Genomic DNA, 26,375 nt, shown 5'->3' on the forward strand with positions numbered 1-26,375 from the left:
AACAACCACAAGGTCTTAGGTGTTTGTAGACTGTCAAACAAGGTCATCGGGTACTGATAAATGTATGGGTGGGTAAAAGTATCTTTTCATACACAGTTGGTAGGACTGCAAATTACTATACAATTTTGTGAAACGATTTTTGTTGGTATTTCTTAAAATGAAAAAAATGCTGATTTGTTCCAGCAATCTGCGTTCTGGAAATGGATCTGCCAGTAACTAAAGCACCAGTACATCAAGATGTTTGTACAAGATTGGTTCTGACAGCATTGTTTGTACTGCAAGTACCCAAAACAAACAGACACACTTACAAATGGGAAATGAACTGAATGTCAGTGAATAGGGGAATGGCTGAGTAAATTATGGTGCATTCCCAGAAGGCAAGAAATAAGTAGCAGTTTAAGAAGAGGAAAATAAATGAGATACTATTTCACACACAAGAATGAAAACATCTGATGATGCGAAGTGTTGATGATGCAGGGAAATAGTGAATCTCAGAAACAGTTGCTGGGGTGTCCACTGGCAGAATGCCTTTGGAAAACAATCAGCAATATCTAGAAAGCTTAAAAACACATGTGGTCTGCAACCCTGCAACTCTACTTCTTGGAATATTCCCTACAGTAACTCTTCCATGAGAGCACAGAGAGATGTGTGAGAAAGTTCACTGTAGCTTGGTTTGTAACAGCTAGAAATTAAAGACAGCCCGCATGCCCATCAGCAGGAGAGCGGATGAGCACGTGGGTTATTCAGATACTGATGTTCCATGAAGAAGTTAACTGCATGAACCACATCTGTCCGTGTCAACCAGATCCTCTTCAATACGTAATGATGAGTGAAAAGTGCAGGTCACAGAATGATTAGATTAAATTACATCGATTAACAAACACCCACACTTTGCCATTTACTGCCGTGTATGAGTGTGCATGTAACACAGACAGATGCGGTCACAGTGGGAGAGCACAGGCTGTGGGCTATGACCTGGGTCTGCTTCTCCTTCTCCCTGTGTGGCTGAGTGAGTAAGGAGGGCCGGCGAGAAGCACCAGCTTTCTGACATAGTGGGGACTATTCTTAGTCATTGCTTTACTTCCAAACTCTGATCTAGAAGCCTGAGAAATCTTGTGAGAAAGAGGAACTCCAGGATTGTGCAGACAGTGCAAAGTTCAGTGTTTCCTGAACGGAAGCAAAGGAGGGTTTCTGAAAAGGACAGATGAGTGGAAGGAGGAAGAAAAAAATGATTAAATCTTAGAAAGGGGGAAACTATCTCACCAGAAGCCCCCTGCTGCAACATTGTGATAATGTTAAGCAGCTCCCAGAGAATTGGGCTAGTTTGTGTTATCTTAGATGAGTAGATAGCAAAGTTTAATTAGATTTCCCCACTAATTCATACTAAAGTGTCAATGGCTTATAACAAAGTAAACGAATTTTACAGGTATTTTATCTTAACCCAGATTCACAGGCCAGAAGTACTCCGAGAACTGGCTGCAGGGGCTTTGCCAGAGGTGGCTGAAACAGCGAGGGAAGTCGAGGAAGAAGCATCAAAACAACAGCCCTTTGGGATGGGAGGCAGAGCTCAAGTACAATGTATGCACTGCACCAGGTACGAAAGTCTGGAAACACATCATATGGTGCCTGAGCTGAGAGGCTTGTGCACAAATACTCTAAAACAAATCACACATTTATATACCCTTAACATGACCCACAGCACAGCAGGTTACTCTCCCACACTTGACACTAATGGCATATAAGTTTTATTTTTGATTTTTCAATGGGGAAATAGAATATATAAAATATGTATGGATATGTATATATGCACACACACACTCACACATGCAGAAAAATGTACAAAACACCTGTACGACCACCATCCAGGTCAAAAATCAGAACGTTGTCCGTACCCTCACCCCCTACCTTTCCCAATCAACCCTCCTTCCACCCCCGGTAATCACCATCGTCAGCTTTATGATAATCATTTTCGTGTTATTGTTTAAGGTTCCGCTTCGACACACCTCCCTAAACAATTTAATTCCAAAGTTATGAATTGGCCAGACATGCTCCTGGCTTCTTTTCTTCCACACCGCGTCGGTGAGGTTTGTCCATGTTAGCAGCAGTTTGTTGATTTTCCTTGTTGTGTAGAAGTTTCCTTGACAATTTATTTACCTATTCTACTGCTGTTGGACATTGAGCTGTTGCCATTTTTTGGCCATCATGAGTAATGCTGTTGTGAGTATCCAGGCGCACATGCACACAAATTTGGATCCCACTATAGGATTTTCAGTTTTACTAGATATTGCTAAATTGTTTTCCACGGAGGTCATATCAATTTGTCCTCCTGCTGGGCAGTACGTGAGTGTTCCCAGCCCTCTGGATCTTCTTTAATACTCAGGTGTTGTCAGTTGTTGAAGTGTTGCCCATCTGGGGGGCATGTGTGTGGTAGTAGCAGCAGTTCACTGTGATCTTCTGATTCCTAATGAAGCTGAACACCTTTTGTATACTTGCTGCTTATATTTTGTACAGTGAGTACTCAAACCTCTTGCCCATTTTCTAGCGAATGACACTCCCCTTCTTAAAGATTTGCAGGTCCTTCACATGCTAGGAATAACTCTCGTCAGTCACTCCATGACTTGCCTTCTCTCTCTCCTGGTGTCTTTCAATGAACAGAGTGTCCTTAACGTACCAATCTTTTCCTTTGTGTTTAACACATTCTGAGCCTTGTTTGAAAAATCCTTTTAGCTTGAGACCTGGAAGAATAATCATCTGTAGTCTAAATGTCTTACAGTTTTGTCTTTAACTTTTCAGTCTAATCAACCCCAAGCTGAGTCTCCTGAATGGCAAGAGGTGGAGTCCGATTTCTTCTCCTTCTCCTTCAGCCCTCCGTGCTGGCAGGCCCCTGTCCTCACGATGCACGTCTAGTGGCCCAGTGCCACCCATCAGCCGAGCCCTCCATAACAGACTCAGTAACCACATACGTGAGGCTGTTTCTTGTTTCTTTATTCTGTTTCATGGAATGTTTTTGATGAAAAGGGGGATGGAGCTAAAGATAGTTTTGAGGATGGGGCAATTGTGTTCTTGGTGTGGGATTTCTCACCCCTTGACAGGGTGGCTGGGCATAGGGGAAGAAGGAGCTACAGGGCTGAGAGATGCTGTTGCAACTTAGAAAAATTAAGAAAAATGAAGATACTGCTCAGCTATGGCAAGTGTTTGGTGAAACAGGGACCCTTACATGGCTCATGAAAACTGGTTAAAGATTTTTGAGGAGAAATTTGTTAATGTATACTAATAACTTTTACTATTTGGTAATGTCACATCTGGGCATCTATCCTAGGAAAATACTTAATAATGCATACAAATTTCACATACAAGGGTTTTCACATTGCTTATAAGAATATAAAAATTAGAAACCTCCTAAATGTCCAGGGAGGCCGGGTGTTTAAGTGAATGATGAGGCATTCATTCAATGGAATATTACATAGAAACTAGAATAATGTTTATGAGGAGATTTTGAAAATATGGGAAAATGATTTTGCTATACTGCTAAAGTGCAGCAAGGAGGATGCAAAGTGGTATATATAGCACAATCCCACTTTTAAAAAGTGAATAAGACAAAGTGAAAACAACTAAACATGAATTATAGGTATTTTTCTGCTTCTATATTATTTTCCTTCTTTTACTTTTTTGAGTTAAAGAAAACAACCCAGATATACTACATATTCCTTGTAAGAAGTTCAACTATTGAGGAATATGTAGAAAAGTATCACAATATTGGCTCCCAAAGGCCCCTCTGCAGCCCAGGTAACTTCACTGTCCATACAGAATGATTCCTTCCACTTCCTTCCCTTGGAAGGAGACACAGACTCAAATGTTTCCAGGGGCCAAAGCAGGAAATGAAATGAGAGAAAACCTTGATATAGACAACAGACAGGTGCGGCCTGGGGAAGCCTGAAGAATATCTCTGTTTACTCAAAAGTCAACAATGATCCACCAAACACTTGTAGAGGCTGGATACAGCCCATCAGCCACCCATTTCCAGAGGAGTACTCTGTAATGTGTTATTATTATTATCTTCCAAAAAGCTTTATTGAGATACATTTACATACCATTAAATTCACCCCTTAAAAGTATGCTATTGAAAGATTTTAATGTATTTGCAGAGTTGTATGTGTAACCATCATTATAACCTAATTTTGAAATAATCTCATCCCCAAAGGACACCTTGAACCCATTAACACTCACTCCTTGTTCCCCCTCCCCAACTCCTAGTCCTAGGTAACTACTCACCTACTAATCTGACCCTGTGGGTTTGCCTATTCTGGACATTTCATACAGATAGAATCATACAATATGGGGTCTTCCGTAAGTGAGTTTTCCATTTAGCATATTTTTGAAGTTCATTCAGTGTTTGGCATGTATCTGTAGTTCATTTCATTCCTTTTTTTTTCTATTTGAAATGGAGTCTTGCTCTGTCGCCTAGGCTGGAGTGCAGCATGGGAATCTAGGCTCACTGCAACCTCCGCCTCCCGGGTTCAAGTGATTGTCCTGCCTTAGACTCCCAAGCAGCTGGGATTACAGGTGCGCACCACCACGCCCGGCTAATTTTTGTATTTTTGTAGACACAGGGTTTCCCCATGTTGGCCAGGCTGGTCTCAAACTCCTGACCTCAAGAGATCTGCCCATCTCAGCCTCCCAAAGTGCTAGGATTACAGGTGTGAGCCTCCGTGCCCAGCATTCATTCCTTTTTAATGCCAAAAAATATCCCATTGTATGGATAAACTATATTTTGTTTATTCATTCCTCAGTTAATGGAATTTAGCTTGTTTCTACTTTTTGGCTATTGTGAACAATGGTGCTATAAATACATGTGTACAAGTTTTTGTATAGATGTATGGTTTCATTATTCTTGGGTAGAGGACTAGGAGTAGAATTGCTGGGTCATATTGTAGCTGGGTTTAAGATTTTGAGGAACCACTAAACTGTTATCTGAAGTGGCTGCGTCATCTTACATTCCAGTAGCAGCATCAGGGTTCCAGTTTCTCCACATCCTTGGCAGCACTTGTTACTATCTGTCTTTTTTATTCTAACCATTTTAGTGGGTGTGAAATTGTATCTTGTGGTTTTGATTTGAAATTTCCTGATGATTAATAATGTTGAGCATATTTTCACATGCTTATTGGAGATTCACAAATTTTCTCTGGAGAACTATTTAATTAAATGCTTTGTTAATTTTTAAACTGGGTTATTCATACAGGATATTTTTAAATTGAGTTGTCAGAATTCTTTATATATTCTGGATACAAGTCCCTTATCAGACATATGATTTAGATATTTTCTCCATTCTGTGGGTTGCCTTTTCACTTTATTGATGATGTCTTTTGAAGTATAGATCTTTTACATTTTAATGACGTCTAACTTGGCTACTTTCTTTTGCTGCCTGCGTTCTTGGTGCCATATCTAAGAGGCTTTGCTGAACCCAAGATTATGAAGACTTACTCGTATGTTTTCTTCCAAGAGTGTTATGTTGCTAGCCCTTAGTTTTAGATCTATAATCCGTTTTGAATTTTTAAATTTCTCTAGCAGCGTTATTGAAATATGTCACATACTATAAAATTTATCCATTTAAAGTGTTCAATTCAAGGATGTTTAGTATTAATTTTTACACAATGGACAACCATCAGTTGTAGAACATTTTCATCCCCCGCAAAAGGAACACTGTATCCATTAGCTGTCACTCCCATGACCACTTCCTCACTCCCTGCCCCTAGACAACCAGTAATCTACTTTCTGTCTGTACAGATTTTTCTCTTCCAGAAATTTCATATAAAAGGAATCATACAATATATGATCTTTTGTGACTGGTTTCTTTCACTTAGCATAATGTTTTCGAGATTCATCCATGTTGTAGCAAGTGTCAGTATTTCATTCTTTTTTCATGGTCAAATTATATAGATATATTATATTTTATCCATTCATCCATTAACAGACATTTGGGTTGTGTACACCTTTTGATAGTTACAAGCAATGCTGCTATAATCATCAATGTACAAGTTTTTGTGTGAGCATATGTTTCCATTTCTGTTGGGAATATGCTTAAGAGTGGAAATGCTGTCATATTGTAACTCTCTGTTGAACAGTTAGGAGCTAGCAGACTCTTTTCCACGCAGCTGTGCCATTTTACATTCCTACCAGCAGTGTATGAGGGTTCTGATTTTTCCACATCCTTGTCAACACTTGTTCTTGTCTGACTTTTTGATTCTAGCCATCCTAGTGAGTATCAAGTGGTATCTCATTGTGGTGTTGATTTGCATTTCCTAGATGACTAATGGGTCCTTGGAGAAATATCTATTCAGATCCTCACTCATTTTTTTCATTTTTTAATTGGGCTATTTGTCTTTACTGAGTTTAAGAGTTCTTTATAAATTCTGGATGGAAGGCCCTTATCAGATATACAATTTGTAAATATTTCTTCCATTCTGTGGTTCGTCTTTTCACTTTCTTGATGGTGTCCTTTGAAACATAAAGGTTTGCAAATTTGATGACATCATTTTATCTATTTTTCTTTTGTTGCTGATGCTTTTGGTGTCATATAAAGGGTCCTTTGTCAAATCCAAAATTATGAAGGTTTACTCCTGTGTTTTCTTAAAAGAGTTTTATAGTTTTAGCTGTTACATTTAGGTAGGTATTTGATTGACTTTGTGTTAATTTATGTATATGGTGTGAGCTAAGGATCCAACTTCATTCTTTTGTATGTGGCTATACAGTTTTGCTAGGGACATTTTTTGAAAAGACTATTGTTTCTCTGTTAAATTGTCTTGCTACTTCTGTCAAAAATTAATTGGCCATAAGTGTAAGGGCTTATTTCTGGACTCTCAAGTCTATTTCATTGATCCATATATCTATCCTTATGCCAATATCACATTGTCTTGAATACCATAGCTGTGTAGTAATTTTGATATTGAGAAGTGCAAGTCCTCCATTTTTGTTTTCTTTTTATCAGGATTGTTTTGGCTATTCTGGATCTCTTCCATTTCCATATGAATTTTAGGAACACTTTGTCAATTTCTGCCAAGAAATCAGCTAGAATTTTGATAAGGGTTGTGTTGAACTTGCACATTACTTTGTTATGTAAGTACAGGTTATTACTTTTTTAAAATTGCTATTTTAACAAAATTAAGTCCTCTGATTCATGAACATGAAATGTCTTTCAATCTATTTAGATCATTTTTAATTATGTTAAACAATGTTTTGTAGTTTCATTGTACAAGTCTCAGACTACTTTGTTAAATTTATTCATAAATGTTTATTGTTTTGATGCTATTGTAAATTGAACATTTTTTTACTTTTATTTTCACATCGTTGGTTGTTAATATACAGAAAAACAATTGATCATCTTGTATCTTGCAACCTTGCTTGTTTATTAGTTCTAATAGTTTCTTTTGGTGAATGCCTTCAGATTTTCTATATATAAGATCATGTTATTTGTAAATTGTGATAGTTTTACTTACTGTACTCCAGTGTGGGTGCCTTTACTTATCTTTTACTTCCCTAACTGACCTGGCTAGACCCTCCAGTACAATGTTGAATAGAAGTAGCAAAAGTGAACATCCTTATCCTGTTTCTGGATTCAATCTTTCATCATGAAGTATAACGTTAACCATGAATTTTCTTTTTTTTCTTTGCTCTGTCACCATGCCGGAGTGCAATAGCATGATCTCAGCTCACTGCAACCTCTGCCTCCTGCATTCAAGTGATTCTCCTGCCTCAGCCTCCTGAGTAGCTGGGACTACAAGCGTATGCCACCACACCCAGCCACTTTTTGTATTTTTAGTATAGATGGGGTTTCACCATGTTGGCCAGGATGGTCTCAATCTCTTGACTTCGTGATCTGCCCACCTCGGCCTCCCAAAGTGCTGGGATTACAGGCGTGAGTCACCGCACCCAGCCTAATTGTGAATTTTCAAACCTTTATCAGGTTGAGGACACTCTCTTCAATTCCTATTTTTTGAGTGTTTTATCATGAATGGGTGTTGATTTTGTCAAATGCCTTTTTTTGTATGTCTATTGAAATGATTATGTACTTTGTTTTGTTCTTTACTCTATTTATATGGTGTATTCAATTAATAGATTAATAGATTTTTGGATGTTAAACCAACTTTGCATTCCTGGACTAAATCCCACATGTTCATATTGTTTAATGCCTTTTATATATTGCTGAGTTAGGTTTGCTAGTATTTCGTTGAAAATGTTTATATCTATATTGCTAAGGGATATTGGTTTATAGTTTTCTTGTGATGCCTTTAGTTTTGGTATAATACTGGTATGAGACAATGAGTTGGGAAGTGTTCCTGCTATTTCATAAAAGAGTTTATGCAAGACTGGTATTAATTATTTAAATGTTTGATGGAATTAGCCAGTGAAGTTATCTGGGTCTGGGCTTTTAATAGTTTGAATCCTCTGGTCAGTTGGCCGAAGAGTTGTCAATTTTGTTGCTGATCACATATCACTTTTATAATTGAATTGTTATAAGAAGACATAAGAAGTAAGAGGCAACTCCCACAATGGAGAACATTAAGATACACTCAAGCTTTTCTGCCCACTCTTCCTACATGCCAATATGATTGATTCAAAGTTTCATTACTCTCCTCTCCATCTCTCGTCTGGAGTTGTAGGTAAGGTGAAGTTTGGGGATTGTGCAGCCATACTGGGAGTTGGTGCCTTGGTGACTTTCCAGCAGTGACAGGCCATACGCCATGAAAAGGGTTTATTTCATACCATGCACTTGAGCTAGAAGAAATCACAGCCCCCGTGACCACCTGATCTGATGTCATAACTCACCGATACTGTTTTTGCCGTGTTTCCAGTTCTTTACGTCGGTGTTGCTTGAGAATGTGTATTTGGTCATCTCGGGCCAACTTTGCTGTAAAGAAAGAACAGCATGAGAGGAGCCTTAGGAAGAACAATAACAATGCCCAATGCACATGTGCTTGGACTTGGGTTCCATCACTGAAGCTGTGTGACCAAGAGTTGCCCTGACCCCTTCACATGTAAAATGGAGATGATAATGCCTACTTCTCCGGGTCATGGTGTGCATTTGGGGAGAAAATGCAGGAAAGCCCTCCACACAGCACCTGGCATGCAGCAAATGCCAATGGATGGAAACAATGACCATTATCATGCCTATAGTCATCACTGGCCTGAGGGTTCTGCTCCTCCCTCTAAGCCTGGCTCTGAGAGCATCTTATCTCTCAGCGTGTCTCTCACTGCAGGAGTTGGAGCAGGTAGCTAAGGGCAGGGCTGCTTCTCAGAGCCTTTACAGCAGACCAGGTCATATCATGACCACTCTTTAAACTATTGCTTAAGGCCAAGCCTGTGAATGCAGCCCATAGAGCTGTGAGTAGGGGGAACCCAGATCTCCTGAAAACAGATCCTGGAATAGTTACTGTAGCTCTCATGGTGAAGCATTACGTTTTAAAACTTTCTTTTCAACACAGATTGATATTTTTGTAAAATATAATAACAATTAATTACTAGAAAAAATGAAAATGAAATTTACAAAACCCAAAGATATTCAAAATGCAAGTCATTTTTTTTCTGATTAAGTACAAAAGTCATAAAATTGTTCTGTTAACTTGCTTTAAAAGTTTCCAAAACCCCTACTCTGAGTCTTTGTATTTTATTTTGTATTTATTTTATTTTGTATTTATTTTATTTTTTTTTAGAGACAGGGTCTCCCTCCGTCTCCCAGGCTAGAGTGCAGTGGCATGATCATAGCTCCCTGGAGCCTTGAACTTCAGGACTCAAGTGGTTCCCCAACCTCAGCCTTCTGAGTAGTTGGGACTACAGGCACACACCACCACACCTGGTTAATTTTTTTTTTTTTTTTTTTGAGATGGGATCTTGCTCTATCACCCAGGCTGGAGTGCAGTGGCCCCATCTCAGTTCACTGCAAGCTCCGCCTCCCGAGTTCACGCCATTCTCCTTCCTCAGCCTCCCGAGTAGCTGGAACTGCAGGTGCCCCACCACGCCCGGCTAATTTTTTGTATTTTTAGTAGACACGGGGTTTCACTGTGTTAGCCAGGATAGTCTCGATCTCCTGAGCTCGTGATCCGCCCACCTTGGCCCCTGGCTAATTTTCAATTTTTTTTTTTTTGTAGAGATGGGGTCTCTCTACGTTGCCCAGGCTTGTGTCAAAATCCTAGACTCAAACAGTCCTCTCGCCTTGGCCACCCAAAGTGCTGGAACTATAGGCTTCAACTTCTGTACTGATCTAACTGCAGACCTGGACCCAGTTCTCAGATGACACCCAGGCCACACTCTGAGCTGTCCACCCCATAGCACTTCCAGGCTGAGGCAACTTCATCCTTGAGCTTGGAACTGGGGCCCAAAAAGGAATATTAGCGGGATACCTCTGCATTCTCCCCTGGGGATGTAAGGCCAGCCAAGAGGGGAGGCTTGAGGCCACGGAAGGCAAGGTGAGTATTAATAGTGACAATAACTGTTATCATTGGCTATGGGGGTAATTCTGGAGGCACTCAACATTCATCATCTCTTATATACCTTAAGGAACCAGCTAATCTCTTGGGTACCTCGACTCTGAGGTGCTGGATCTCTTCAGTTTCACTGGTATGAATAAGTCAGTACATACACAATTGCAACATGCCAAGTTTAAAAAAGAGAATGGTCCTTCTCCCCTGGCCCCAAAGGTGTTTGAAGAATCTACCCAATGGCTGATGAAGTTCTGGGAGTATGACAGGATGAGAAAGCCTGGACTGATGGCAGAAGAGCTCAGCAGGGCAGGTTCCAAGGACTGACACAGTGCCTTAATGAAACTGTCCCTTCACACAGATGCTCTGGATCCATGGGGCCACAGTAATGGCCCTCTGACATTCATGTTCACCCAAGGTGTAGTGGTGAAATATTAGATTTAAGGGGTGATCATATGGTGAGTAATTGAATCACTTGTAGGTTGGCCCCCCCTCATTTCCAGGTTGTTCAAGGGATTGGTTGTTGTGCCATGTGGTGGATTAATAATCGGCCACAGCTGGGCGTGGTGGCTCACGACTGTAATCCTAGCAATTTGGGAGGCCAAGGCAAATGGATCACCTGAGGTCAGGAGTTCCAGACCACCCTGGCCAACATGGCAAAACCCTATCTCTAGTAAAAATACAAAAATTAGCCAGGCATGGTGGCTGGAGCCTGTAATTCCAGCTACCTGGGAGGCTGAGGCAGGAGAATCGCTTGAACCTGGGAGGCAGAGGTTGCAGTGAGCTGAGATCGTGCCACTGCCTTCCAGCTTGGGCAACAGAGCGAGACTTTGTCTCAAAATAATAATAATAATAATAACAACAATAATAATAGGCCACAAATTCTTTGACATTCCTTCCATTGAGAGATGGGGGGTCTGCATCCCCTCCTCTGGAGTCTGGGTGGGCTCTGTGACTGCTTGGACCAGTAGAATATGGTGGAAGTTACAGTGTGCCAGTTTCTAGGCCCAAGCCTGAAGAGACTGGCAGTTTCAACTTTCTGTCTCTTAGAAAACTTGCTCTTGGAAGCCAGCCATCATGTAAGAAATGCAAGCACCCAGAGGACACTATTCTGTGAGAAGCCTTAAAGAATGAGAATCCATATGGACAGAGAGGCCAAGGAGCCTAGAGAGAAGAAGCCCCAGTTCCCTAAGCTGATGCTACATGGCCACAGATGAACCGCCCAGTGAAGCCTTTCCCAAATTCCTGACCTGCAAGAGCATGAACAAAATTAAATGGCTATTTAAAACTACCAAGGAGGTTGGTTTTACAGCAGTAGAGAGAGTGAAAATTGCTGGACAGCTTCTCTATGCTTACCTTCCAACCAGTGCTAAAGTGGTTGGAATGAGATGCCTCAATGGGCTTCCCACTGGGAACTCTGACCAGAAAGGAGGGAATATATAGAGCAAGGAGAGGCCAATTACTCCCCAGCACCTTTCTACTGAGGGCCGCAGCTCCTCCAAGGGTACTGTCTCCAGGATACTTCTGGATTACTCCCACAACCTTCTCCCTCCACCTGCATCAGGACTAGTGGTGCTGATGGCCCCGCACTCTGCATGGTCCCTCTGCGCATGGGCCCACACCTTTGTGAGGCCCCTTTCTTAAACCCTCATCCTAGTGTACCATCTGTTTTTTGCCGAGATGAGCTGAAGGGTCTGCAGGAAGAAGGGCTTCATAACTGAGACCTTGGGTAGATGGGCAGGAGGGAGTTTCAGAGCCAGCATTTTCTAACTACCAGAAAAGGAGAAGTGCCCTCTCCACAACTTTCCACATTCTGACGACCACAAGAATAAATGAACTTTGTGATTTTTTTCCTGTCATTAGGTAGGCGGACAAAAATCCTCTTATCTCCGTGTTCAGAAATATTCTAGAAATTTGGTTTCTTAAGTCAAACTCCACATCAGAAACGATGGGATGTGGCCTGGTAGCTTAAGAACAGCAGGTACATAATAACATTTTTATCCTTTGTCTCAGTTTTCTTAGCTATATAATGGGGGTAATAGTCATTTCTTCCTACCCACCCCACCAAACTTCTGTGAAAAACACACTAGCTACAGGAAACTTGGCAAAGAGGAAGAGTTCGACGCTGTCACGGCAGAAGCAGTGGCTTCCTCTTACTATTACAGTGGCTGCCTGGCCTTTGAAGGCTTATCTTTCCAGGTTTAAACTGAGAGCAAGCAGAAGGGTTATGACTTGAAGTGAGGTAGGATTTTGCCAGGCACACTAGGAGGCTGGGTGTGCAAGGCGGTTCATTCAGGGAGAGTGGCCTTGGCTGACCTTGATGCCTGCTTCTCTCTCTGATGCTCTGTACCAGGTCAGCTGTGTGTTCCTTACAAAGAATGGCCTCCTGACTGGGATCTGACTAAGGGGAGCAGATTTGAGGTTCTTCTCTCTTTCAGCAAAAAGTGAGACTTGGGGTTGAAGAACTGGTAACTTTGATTTACAGGCCTGTCCATCGCCCCTCGGAGCTGGCACTTGGGGTGCTCCTTGTCCACCCCTTCACTCCCCAGGCCCACAAGGGCACCCCGAGCTTGCCTGAGCCCTACTGTGATCTCAGAGAGGGCAGGCTATGAACCTAGAAAGTGATGTCACACCCTGGCAACTGGAGAAGTGCCCCTCCAGGGGCATGTCCCATAGCTATCTGCCTCAGTGGACCTTAGTTACCCACTGACAAAAAGGGAGGCACAACCCTCCCCTGTAGAACTGTAGCACAGAGTGAGGACATGATGGCAGTGAGGCCTAGGGCCACCTGCTCCACCCTCAGGGGCTTGGATGAATCCCAAAGAAAGTCACGCCTCCTGCAGGTGCGTCGAGACACAGGGCAGAGCCCTCCCACTTCTCGCCCCTACACAGCAGTGTCATTCCTCCTATGACTACAGTGCTTTGAGGACAGGAAGAACTTTCGGTTCTCGGGAAGCCCGGGGCAGAAGGGGCCTGAGCTGCTCACCGCGTCCATCCCTCAGGACTACCTCGCCATCACCGGTGATCCAGCGGTAGCAGGGGAACTCGATGTAGTCCCCGTGGGGCGTCTTCAGCGTGATGTACTTCAGGTACCAGTCGTCATGCAGCCAGTACTTGCGCTTCTCGATTTTGACCAGCTGGATCTCGCCCAGTTCCTCATCCACAGTCACGTCGTATGAATCCACCTGGGAAGGAGAACAGGCAATCAGGCCATGTGTGGTCTCCTGAGCCTTTGTTCTGAAGGTATTAAGAATTTGTCACCCCAAAGTATACTGCTCTGGCACAGGGACTATGTTGAATGAAAAGCACTTATAAAAACAGCAGGTGCAAGATCACTGTGACATTCGTGCTGTTTCTTAGAAGCAGGAGATGAAAGTCCCCTGTGAAAGATGTCCTCCCTACACCAAAAGGAAAGTAACACTCTTTTCATCAAGTTTGGGAAGCTGAAGCCAAAAGAAATCCAAACAAACAGATTTTGTACAACGTGCCCTGACCTCCCGAGTCACTTCTCTGCCCAATTACCTGCCCTAGCCCAAGCCCCTTGGCCTTATCACCTTTCACAACTAATCATCCAATGCAGTATCTAAGGGGGATTGCCTCTAACTGCTTCTTGGGGTCTTCATCTTTTTAAGAGGGCTCCCATGCCACGTACAACTTGTATTAAAGAAATCTGTATGCTTTTGCCCATGAATCTGTCTTATGCCGATTCTCAGGCCTAGCCAAAATGGGAAGAGGTAGAGTTCTGCCTCCACTAAAGTTCATGGAGCCAAGATGCTTCATGAACACCTTAAATGAACTCCTGAATTCATTTAGTCAAGGCATTCACTGAAGGCCTGCCCCTGAGAAGGCTCAGTGCTAAGACCCAGGCAGGTGGCAGAAATGGACAAGTCCTAGGCCCTACTCTTGAGGAGAGAGAATCCAGTGAGTCAGGACAGTGCCGTGCTGCTCAGAGGGCAACGTCTGCTGTCTGCACTTAGCTCAGGCTGGAGGATAGGGAGACGCCCAGGCTCATGCCTGCACCTGTGAGGCTGTGACCAGTGAGGGTCCGCAGTTGCCCCTACATGGGACAGCCTTGTGGGAGGCCTTTACAACTGGTGATGGGCTTGCTGAAAGTGGATCTCCACAACGACGCTGGGAGTGCAGGGGAGTTATGACCCCTTCCACAGATGAAGACAGCGAGGCTCAGTGACTCCCACCTCTTCCACTCAGAGCAGAGCTGGAGCCCCGCCCCAGGCCTTTCCATCACAGCCACTTCCTCTCCTTCCAGTTATCAGTGTGGCTAATAAGTGAGTGAAAATGGTGAGGCTTAGATACAGGGAACTTGCATGGATTTGAGTCCTCCTGGGACACCTGCAGTTCACAGCCACATGGTGATGCCTAGAGAACAGTGAGATCAAGCGGCTCCGGCTGCACCTGTGGTATTACTGGTGGCAGGGTGAGACTGGCCTTGCAACTAGAAGGCGCCACCCCAGGCTGTGTACAGTGCTGCTGCCTAGGCCTCCGGGACAAGGCTGCTTGGCCTCCTCCCTGCCAGGCTCCTGCTTCCAGGACATGAGTGGCTCTGAGGCAGCAGCCATAGCTTCTAGAGGGCTTGTGTCTCTGCAGCAATGGATGGCAAACAGGAAGGTGGGATGAGAGGCTCAGGCATTGCATTACATGTTCTGATGACCAGCAGGTTTGGAAAGCCCTGGACTTGATGCCCTCCAAGGCATTTTCTTTTTTATTTTGAGGTGGAGTCTCACTGTGTTGCTCAGGCTGGAGTACAGTGTCTCGATCGCGGCTCACTGCAACCTCCACTTCCAAGGTTCAAGTGATTCTTCTGCCTCAGACTCCCAAGTAGCTGGGACTACAGGCACCTGCTACCACATCTGGCTAAGTTTTGCATTTTTAGTAGAGACAGGGTTTCACCATGTTGGCCAGGCTGGTCTTGAACTCCTGACCTCAAGTGATCCACATGCCTCGGCCTCCCAAAGTGCTGGGATTACAGTCATGAGCCACTGTGCCTGGCCCCTCCAAGGCACTTTCTAAGTCAGATTCATCAACCCTTGAGCTTTATCCAAGGCAGCAGAACCTAGACTTCTCAGCACGATGGCAAAGTGGAAGGGGCAAGGGGTATCATCCTTTGTCTGAGCCCAGGCATCCCCATTCCATGCCCTGCCTCCAAGCTGCCAGGAGGACCCCTGGAGAGCTTCCTAAGAGGAATGGGAAGTCAAGTGTTTTCCGCAAACCTCTTGGCTCTGAACGCTGTGAGCAGTTTGGGGTGGCTGACACTGAGGCCAGACGCTTGTGGTCAGAAAGCGGAAGCTTCCTCCCTGTGCTCTGTGGTTTAGGCCAGAGGTCCTAGGAACAGTTTCTGATGGCAGAGGAACCAGGCCCACGTGCTGGGATGACATGTCTTGGATCCAGCCACATGTGGACCAGCCTCGGCCCCACGAGAATGCCCCTCCTGCAGGCAGAGTACCAGCCTCACCTGTCACCTCTGAGAAAGAGCCTTCCTGCCACAGCTCATCCTCAGGAGAGCAGGGCCACAGACAGGGCCTCGCCCATCATGGGCAGGGCGGGCAGATTCTGATGGGACAGGAGTCTCAGCATCTCAGGGGCTCAGGCCCATCTGGAGGAGTAGAGTGGGGGCTGAGTGGCCCAGGACTGGACACGCATTGGGCCTGCCCCACGCCAGGCCCTGCACGCCACAGGGATTTATGGAGACCTCAGCTGCAGGTTGTGAGCCAAGACAGAGATTCCTGATCCCACTAACGAGTGGGAAGAGGGCAGTGAGGGGCAGAAAGCTGGGTGGGCCCTGGGGTCTGGAGCTCTGAATTCACATCCCAGCTTCAGGCAACTAGCTGGATGGCACATTGCTTCATTCTCTGAAGCTGTTTCTTCATCTACCCAAGGATGATAACCCCTCACTTACAGGACCATTGAGAAAACGAAGTGACACCGTCCTGGGTGGCCTCCTTTCTCCAGAGGCACAGGCCACTGGTTGTGTGTGTCAGAACCACCGGTGCCCCTTCCCGAATCCAGCAGGTTGCAGGACACCAGGCCCTGCACTGCCTGTGAGCTAGCACGGGCCCCTGCGTTGCAGCCCCTTCGTGACTACATGTGCCAATCCAAGTAACCAGAGCACACATGGGAGGAGGAAACTGAACCTGTGACCTCAAACCCCTTTGCTCAAAGCCCAGAAGGAACTCCTGAAAGGGTGGAGACAGGGCTGTGAGGACAGAGGGAGAGTGGGAGGCATTCTGAGTGCTGGTGGGGCAGGCAGAGCAAGTTCATGTGCAGTGAGGACTGAGGGGCGGCCACCAGAGGCCTGGGCCTGGGCCAGAGTGTGGCTGCTGCAGGGGAAGTGGCTTTCCTGTGGCTCTGAGGGGCTGGAGAGGGAGGAAGGTGTCCCTGGGGGATAGATGCCAGGAAAGCTGGAGGAGGGGCAGGAGAAGCTGAAGGGGACACTCTCATAGGAGGGAGGCGCCCAGTACCTTGGACTAAGAGGAGAGGCAGATGGGCCGAGGAGGCATTCCAGGACTGCACAGGTCCCACAGGGAGAGCCTGTTGTCTGCCTGGGGGTGATGACCCACACGAAGAGACTGAGCAGCTTCTCTGAAGAAGCGGACAGTGGGGCGACCCTCCAGCACATCTGTGGTGCAGTCACAGGGGACTGGGACACTCCTGGCCCCCTGCTCTATCCACACCTGCAGGCACCTGGTGGAGAGCCCCGAGTTTCACTTGGAGTAAAATCACTAGGCAGATTTACGATGACTCCATCTGCCATCTGACGGGGCCTTCCACATCAGGAGGGGGCCAGGCCTGCAGTCTGGCTGGTCTATGGCCAGCCCAGCCACTTTCCTGGTGCTGGCTTCAGGCCTGAATGTGATAAGAGGTGAACAAGAGGCGGAGGGCTCCAGCCTCGACCCAACTCAGGAAGTAAAATACAAAGCTTGGTGGCTGTGGTTCCAACATCCCAGGGGGTACTACTGGAAGAATGACAGATAGAGAAAGGCCTCCCTCCAGGAAAATACAGGGTCACATGTGTCAAACTGCTAAGTAAGGTCTTTGGAAGGTGTGTGGAACTACAGTGCCCATCTTCCTCCCTCCTCTGTGGGCCAAGTACACTGGGCTGATGCTGTATTTGTCTATTAGATGTGACACATTAAATTCTCAGGTGACACATTGAATTATGGTGGGCGCTATCAACAGTGGACACCCCCCAACAGGCCCTTAGGAAGCACTGGACCTGGGAATGGCCGAGCAGGTGACTGTCCTGCTTTATAGATAGAAACTGAGGCTCAGAGACCAAAGGTGGCCTCAAGATCAGAACCTACACCTGTGTGATGGCCAAGCCCAGGTTCCTCCCACAGTTCCCCAAGGCCACATCTTGAGAAAAGCCCTGAACCAGAAGCTAGAAGGCCTAGCTTTGAGCCCTGGTTCGTACACTGGATGGAGTATAAAGGGGCAATGCGGAGTGGCATGGAAGGACAGTGTAAAAGTTCATAAGAGAGGGTATTTGAGGCAGCTTTTGGGGGCTGATCAGATTTCAGAGGGGAGGTTAGCAGGAGGACGGGCATGGGTAGGACATTTCAGATGTGGGGAACTGGGAGGGCAGGGTCCCCAGGGGAATTCACACGTGGGAGGAGGAAGGCTGGGCACAGTTTCTGGGGACAGAAGTGGGTGGCGTGGTGGTGCAGATGCTGGAGAGAGACAAGGGAACACCTGCAACTCACCGGCCTCCTTTCACAAGGGGCCACTTTGCTGATTTTGCTTATTGCTTTTAACTTTTTATTGGATATGTAGTTTTAAAGCTTTTGAATATTTCAGCAAAGTGTGAGTTGGTCAGTTTTCATGTGAGCTTTCTATCAGCATTTTAGGAAAGTTTTCATCTGCCTTTCATCAGATTTCTGCTGTTGCTGGGACAGGGAAATGGATCTCTCTGCGGAAGCAAGGATGTGTGCCCCAGCTCCAGGCTACCCATATTGGAGGGGGACCAATGAGGGGCTTGTGGGAGGAGGAGGCTGTAGAACAGAGAGGAAGACTGGGGGTCAGATAAAACAGAGACTCGGGATGAGAGAGGAGGAGGTTATGGGGAAGAGTTGAGGAGAGCAAGGGATGGAGAGATGGATGGGGACAGTGGATAGGGAGACCAAGGGGCAGAGAAGGGGAAAATGTGGGACAGAGAGCCGGAGATTGAGGGAGCAGAGAAGGGGCCTCCGAGAGGTGGCTGGAAGACAGTGTAGAGGAAAATTCAGAGCAGAAGAGAAGGGAGAGTTGTAAGGCAGAGAGCAGAAATGGGGAGCATTGAGGGGACTGGGAACAGGGGAAGGAAGAGGAGGCAAAAGAGGGGGCAGAATGTAGGGAAAAGATGGCTCAGAGGGGAAGACTGGGAGATGAGAGAGGGATTGAGGGTCATAACAAAGAAATATTTATGCTCCACTAATATATTTCCATTCACAAGAAAGAGATTCTAGAATTAATTTTTCATGAATGTTAGAATACTCACTGACTATATTTAAGAAGCATGTATCGTTATAAGACTTTTCTACACTTGTTGAACACATTCAAGTATCATATATTAAACACCACCCTATTACCCTCAGCTTTCTTTAAAGTACTAGCACGGAATGAAATGGGCCAACTAAGATTTCTCAGAAATCTTCAGATCTGTTACAGTCATCGTATCCAATCTGAATTACTTTAAATTTACAGAGTTAAAGAAACAAATCAACTTGTTAAATTTGCCTAGACTTGGGTTAGCCTCTGGAAATAAGGCCATTCTGTGTAGGATCCTGGCTTTCTCCAGCAGACAGTGGGAAGCCAAGGAAGACACAACTGTTTATAGGATAATCCCACCTGCAAAGAGCTTGATTCCCAGTCCTGACTGAACCACTATGCAGAACTCTGATGAGAATAACAAGGGACTTGTGACTCACTTTTATCAAGGAAAAAATCAGTCCTGTTCATTATTCGACTGAACTATGCCCTAGAGGAGGGGGATGTGGACCTGCCAATAACTTGGAAATGATTGAATTGTGTGGCAATACCTTTATTGTTATTGCTATCATTACTACTGTTAACAATACAGATTTTAACACTTTTCCCTGTAAAATGGGATAACCTTCTCTTCTCAGCAAGTACCTCCTCTAGGGTTTTTCTTTTACCTTTACCCAAAAAGGATGATTGTCTTTACAGATACCAAGCTGGGAGAATGAGGAAGTAGTTTTGGGCTGGGCAAGAGAAAGTGTGGAGTAACTTTGCATCAACAGGAACTTTCTCAAAAGCTGAATTTTTCAAGGAAACTTTCAGCCTTAGCTGGTTCCCCACCCTGCGGTAGCCCCCACCCCCATCCCCCCCACCCCCTGATTTAGAGCCCTCTCAACCCAATGGAAATGTGACATGCAAACCTCTCCTGCAATTTGCACCCGGGATTCCGGCTGAGGTGTTTAATTATAATGTCATTTGAATGACTTCTCAGGGTGGGGAAGACAGACCCAGAGAGGGAGATAGTAGACAAAACAGTGCCTTCACTCTTCGTCCGAAGAGCCCGCTATGGCCATGTTAGGGTGTCCCCTCCAGGGGGAAAGTACGCACGGGGTGCCCGTGCCACGCAGTGTGAGCACACCGATGGCCTGTGCTTCTAGAACCTTATGATGTGTGGAGGAGAATGGGGAGGGGAAAGCACTTACAAAGGGGAAGTAGTCTGTATCCTGTCCTTCTCCCCTAGGTGTGGGGGAATCCATGAAATAACGGAAGTAAATGAAGGTGCATCAGAAATGTCAGAGCGAGCCATCACCCTAAATGGATGACACATTAACTCCAAGGCACAGCAGTCCTCAGGGCCAGTTCCCTGACTGGGGCAACTAAGCAACTGAAGGTTGCTCTTGTACTCAACGCCTAACTCTTCTTGAAGGGAGCTCAAGCCAGGTTGCTAACGACCTTGGCTGAGGACCATGTCGTGCTACAGCGAGGGTCTGAGGCTCCTGGATAGGAATCGAACCCATGGAGAGGTTGGAATCCATAAAAAGAATCATTTTTACTTACTTCAGGCTCTGCACACCTAAAAGATGGCAAATTTTATCCAAGAATAATCAGTTGAAACATGAATTTGCCAGTTGTATTTGTCCATCATGAGCAATTTCATACAGTTTGATCAAATAGTAAACTAAATGGTGAGAAGGCAGCTTGGTAAAGTCTAAATCTTTTTGGTCCAGTTAGGAGCTGGGGTGGGGGTGGAAGGGAACTGATATTCCCTGTGCACATGCAGTATGTCTGGGACTATTACCAGTCATTTATGGAGCGCTTCCTCTGCCAGGTACTGAAGTAGGCATTTCTGGGTTTTTTTTGTTTTTTGTTTTTTGTTTTTTTTTGAGACGGAGTCTCACTTTGTCGCCCAGGCTGGAGTGCAGTGGCACCATCTCGGCTCACTGCAAGCTCCGCCTCCTGGGTTCACGCCATTCTCCTGCCTCAGCCTCTGAGTAGCTGGGACTACAGGCGTGCACCACCACGCCCGGCTAATTTTTTGTATTTTTAGTACAGACGGGGTTTCATCGTGTTAGCCAGGATGGTCTCGATCTCCTGAGCTCGTGATCCGTCCGCCTCGGCCTCCCAAAGTGCTGGGATTACAGGCGTAGGCATTTCATTAAAGGCTCAGTGAGAACTGCGACCTGCCCATGCTCGTGGAGAAGAGTCGTGGGGCTGGAATTCAGGTCCAGATCAGCATTAGGAACTAGCTTCCAAACGCTGAGGGCTCCCCCGAGTCCTCACACCTAGCGGGGAAGTGTTCCCTGGTGTACATTCTGCTGGGAGGGAGTGCAGCCCCTCCATTTAAGAAAGGCCTCTCCTCGCCTGGGTTCTGTTCCTTCCCTTTAATTTTCTCTGGGGCCTGTCCTGAGAATGTAAGCTGCCCAGGTGCTGTCTGAGCCACCAGATGGGCCTGGGCTCACCCACGACTCATGGACCAGACTGAAGTCAACCCTCCACTTTACAGCTGGGGAAACTGAGGCCCAGACTAAAGGTAGAGTGAGCTGGTGGTCATGTCTGGACGAAACTCAGGCCTCTGGACCCGCTGACCTGCACCCTCCCCCACGGCTCACAGCAGGCTGCTCTGAGGTGCCCTCAGAGTTCTGTGAGCATGACCCCTCTGCCTCTCCCTCCCAGTGCCACCTGCGGAAGGAGCCTGAGGAAGCGGTGGCACAAGAAATGCGGACCAGTGAAGGGGGCTCCAGAGCCTCCCAACCCAGATCTTGAAGTGGAGAGGAAACCTTGGGCCTTCTCCTCCCAGGGGAGACGTCTGCGGCGCCCTGCAGACTGCACGCGGGAAGTCTCCCGTTTCCCACGCGGGTCGCGGCCGCAGTCAGGGGTCCTGGACGCTTCCCCACCGGGGTACCTACCGGCCGCTGGGAGCCCAGGGCGCGCCCCACCGCCGTTCTACCCGCCCCGACGGGGTCCTAGACACCCCCACCCCTGTCCGGGCCGCCCCGACGGGCCCTCAGCGCCCCCGCCCAGGCCTCTGCGGTCCAAACCGGGTCCCGGACGCCCCCCAGCCCGCGCCCCGCCCGCGCTCACCGCGCCGCGCTCGAAGTCGTTGTAGAAGGGCTTGTCCAGCAGGTGCTTCTCGCTGCAGCCCGCCGAGCCCAGGAGGCTGAGGTAGATGTAGTCGTCAGTGCCGGCAAACCACTGGCTGCCAGTGGCCACGGTGACCGTGTAGGAGGGCATGGCACTGGCCGCGGGCGCAGCGAGCGCGGGGAGCCTCGGCTCGGCTGTCCAGGCGTCCGAATCTGGCGCCGCAGCCTCCTCCCACCACTGGTCGGGGCCCAGGTCCCGGCCCCGCCCCGGCCTGGCCCCCGGCTCCCGGCCGCCCCCGCCCGGGCCCCCACAGTACTTCCCTCCTACCCTTCACGTGGCGCCGACTGCGCTGGACCTCGCCTTGGACTGGGCAGGGGGCCTCGCTCCTGGGTCTCTCCTCCTCAGCAAGGTGTCTGTATCTGCAGCCAGGGGACTGGGGCAACCTCGGCTGCCATCCCTCATCCATTCGTTCACTCGGTCTCTCCTGCATTGTTTCCACCCTTTGTCCTGCCTGCCTGCCTTGGCTTCGCCTGTAGGCGCTGGGGTGGAGCTGCAGGGATCCCCTAGAAATCTAGCCGCAGCCTCTGCTCTCCGAAAGTTCTCAGTGCCACGCCGCGGTATTTAGAGCAGGGGTGCTCCGGGAGTCTGTAGGGGAAGAGCGACCCATGGGGGAATCAGGAGGGCTTCCTGGAGGAGGCCACCCCAGCGCTGATACAAAGTTTGGATTCTGGAGCACAGAGGCTCCCTCAGCGCCGGCGTCCTCACTGGCTGGACCTGCGGCTTCTGGCCGGGGGACAGGCGGTCCCCGAGACCGCGCCCAGGCCGGGAGATGGTCATTGCTCGCAGGAGGCAAGCTGGACGGGGTCACCACACCTGGACGTGCGAGGCTGTCTAGGGGAGGCCAGGGATCACGGGTCGGCTCTCTAAATCGCGGCAGGCAAATGCTTGGAAGGGGTGTGGAATATGGAGAAGGTTTTGCGCGCCCCTGGGCGGCTTCCCGCGCCTGGGGCCTGACCCCCAGGTCCCCGCCCACTCCCGGCTCCCGCCTTCCCCATCCCAGTCGGCAGCGCAGGGTCTGACGGGCACACACTCAATCGCGTGTAACGATCTCGGCTAAGTTTAAACACGAGCGCACCATGCGTAGGGCGGCCGGGATGTGAAATTCCCAAAGGCGGCTGCCTACGCTCTCACCAACGCTTCATGTCTGTGAAGCAGCAGAGTCCCTGTAGCGTCTCCTCATGCTATCTTGGTTTTGTGCACCTGGCAAATGGCGTTGAACATATTTTCAGATGCTTATTGGCTATATCTTTGGAGAGATGTATATTAAGATACTTGAGTCTTTGGAAAATTAGGCTATTTATCTTTTTTTTTTTACCATTGAATTGCATTATTTATGTATCCTAGATAGAAGTCTCTGATCGGATATATGACTTACAGGCATTTTTATTGCTTCTGCGGGTTGTGTTTTCACTTTCTTGATGATATTTGAAGCACAAAAATATTTAAGTCCAATTTCTTTTGTGATTTTGGGGTCATATCTAAGAAGCCACTGCCTACAATAAGATCTTAAAGATTTACTCGTACGTTTTCCTCTAGGATTATTATAATTTTAGCTTTTCATTTACATCCGTGATCCGTTTTAAGTTAGTTGTTATGCATGCTGTGATAGAGGAATTCAAATTCATTGTGTTGCATGTGCATGTCCGGTTGTCCATGCATCATTTGTTGAATTCATTATTCTTTTCCCATTGCGTTGTCTTGACACCTTATTAAAAAGTAATTCATTATAAACATAACGGTTTATTTCTGGACATTCGATTCTAGTCCATTGATCTGTAATGTACATGCTATACAGTGCGACACTACTCGATTACCTCAGTGTTATAGTAAGTTTTGAAATTGGAAAATGTTAATCCACCAACGCTGTTCTTTATTTTTCAATATTGTTTTGGTTATTCTGGATCCTTTGAGATTCCTTATAAATTATAGAATCAGCTCGTCAATTTCAGCCAAAAAGCAAGCTGGGATATCGATAGGGGTTGAGGTGAAGCTACAGATCAATTTGGGGAATATTGTCACTTTAACAATATTAAGTCTTCTGATCCAAAGAATATGTTCCAGTTTATTTAAATATTATCTTTCCCTCCCCTCCCCTCCCCTCCCTTTCCCTCCCCTCTCTTTCCCTCCCCTCCGCTCCCCTTCCCTTCCCTTCTGTTCCCTTCCCTTCCCTTTCTTTCCTTTTTTTTTTTTTCCGAGATGGAGTCTCCCTCTGTTGCCCAGGCTGAAGCGCAATGGTGCAATCTCGGCTCACTACAACCTCTGCTTCCCGAGTTCAAGTGATCAATTTACTTAAATCTTTTCTGATTTATTTCAAAATATTTTGTAGTTTTCAGTGCACTCTTTTTATTTCTAAATAATTTATTTTTGATACTATTGTAAAGAGAATTTTAATTCATTTTGGGATTGTTAATTGCTAGTGTATAGAAAAACACTTGATTTTTGTACATTCATTTTATATTCTGCAAACTTGCTGAACTTGTTTATTAGTTCTAATGGTTTGTGCGTATGCACATGTGCATGTTTTCTATATGCAAGATCATGTCATGAGCGAGTAGAGATAGTTTTACTTCTTCTTTTATCTGGAAGACTTTTATTTCTTTTTCATGGATAATTGCCCTAGCCAGAACCTCAGTACAAGGTAAAATGGAAGTGGCAAAAGTAGGCATCTTTGTCTTGTTCCTGGTTCAAGAGGTGAACGCCCAGCCTTTCACTATTAAGTCTGATGTCGGCTGGGGGTTTTCACAGGTGTCATCTATCAGGTTGCGGGAGTTCCCTTTTATTCCTTTTGTTTTAAAGTGTTTTTATCATGAAAGGATACTGACTCTTATCAAAATAGTTTCCTGTATCAGTTGAGATATGCAATTTTTCCTGTATGCTATATTAATATTATGATTATTTTTATTTAAAAATATTTGATTGACAAATAAAAATTTCTATTTCAAGGAGTAAAATGTGATGATTTGATATATTTATATATTGAATGCTGATTGTGACAGTCAAATTAACATATCCATCACCATCTATAGTTACCGTTTGTGCGTGTGTTTTTGTAGGGGGTGCTGGGGATGCTTAAAATCTGCTCTTATCCAATTTAAAGGAATAACACAGTTATAAACTATAGTCACCATGCTGTACATTTGATCCCCAGAACTTATTCATCTTTTTTTTTTTTTTTTTTTGAGACAGGGTTTCACTCTGTCACCCAGGCTGCAATGCAGTGGCACAATTTTGGCTGACTGCAGCCTTGACTCTCTAGTTTCAAATGATCCTCCCATCTCAGCCACCTGAATAGCTGGGACTACAGTATGTGCCACCACTCCCAGCTAATTCTTTTATTTTTTGTAGAGACGAGGTCTCACTTTCTTGCCTAGGCTGGTCTCAAGCAATCCCTCCGCCTCAGCCTTCCAAAGTGTTGGGATTACCAACATGAGCCAATTCACCTGGCCTTCATCTTATAACTGAAAGTTTATACTCTTTGCCCAACATTTTCTTTGTTCCCCACATCCCCTACCTCCTGATAAATACTGTTCTACTTTATAGGTCTTCAAGTTTGAAATTTTTAGATTCCACATGTAAGTGAGATCATACAATATTTGTCTTTCTGTTTCTGGCTTATTTCACTTAGCATAATGTCCTCTGGGTTCATTCATATTGTCACAAATGGCAGGGTTTCCTTCTTTGTTATGGCTGAAAAATAGTCCATTGCGTATGTATAAATGCACACACACACCCACACACACCAACCACATTTTCTTTATCCATTGGCAGACATTTAGATTTTTTCATTATCTTAGCTACTGGGAATAAAGCTGCAGTAAACATGGAAGTACAGATATCTCTTTGACATAGTGATTTGATTCCTTTAGATGTGCATTCATAAGTGGAATTGCTAGATTGTATGGTAGTTCTATTTTTATTTTTTGAGGAACCTCCATTCTATTTTCCATAATGGCGTTGCAATTTACATTTCTACCAACAGTGTACAAGGGTTCTTTTTTCTCCATGCCCTTGCCAATATTCATTGTCTCTTGCATTTTTCATAATAGCTTTCCTAACGGGTGTGGGGTGATATCTCATTGTGGTTTTGATTTGCATTTCCCTGATGATTAGTGATGTTGAACGTCTTCTCCTACACTCGTTGGCCATCTGTGTGTCTTCTTTGAAAAAATGTCTATTCAGGCCCTTTGTCCATTATAAAACAGGTTATTACTTTTTTGCTATTAAGATATGTGAGTTCCTTACATACTTTGCATATTTTGAGATTAACTTCTTATCAGGTATATGGTTTGC

General features: G+C 45.8%; 1 protein-coding gene across 2 annotated transcripts in view; it reads right to left on the minus strand.

The window, feature by feature from the left end:
- Window positions 1-22,282, minus strand: part of ALOX5 (arachidonate 5-lipoxygenase) — a 60,715-nt gene extending 38,433 nt beyond the window's left edge. For both annotated transcript variants that reach the window (XM_021943220.2, XM_003903596.2), the window contains exons 1-3: window positions 22,026-22,282; window positions 13,459-13,657; window positions 8,824-8,905 (exon numbers count right to left, since the gene is read on the minus strand). In XM_021943220.2, the coding sequence (XP_021798912.1) occupies window positions 8,824-8,905; window positions 13,459-13,657; window positions 22,026-22,175 (431 nt within the window). In that variant the 5' untranslated portion in view covers window positions 22,176-22,282. The remainder of the gene's footprint in view (window positions 1-8,823; window positions 8,906-13,458; window positions 13,658-22,025) is intronic.
- Window positions 22,283-26,375: the final 4,093 nt, after the last annotated feature.

Source organism: Papio anubis, chromosome 11 (assembly GCF_008728515.1).
Source record: "Papio anubis isolate 15944 chromosome 11, Panubis1.0, whole genome shotgun sequence".
Classification (NCBI taxonomy): Eukaryota; Metazoa; Chordata; class Mammalia; order Primates; family Cercopithecidae; genus Papio; species Papio anubis.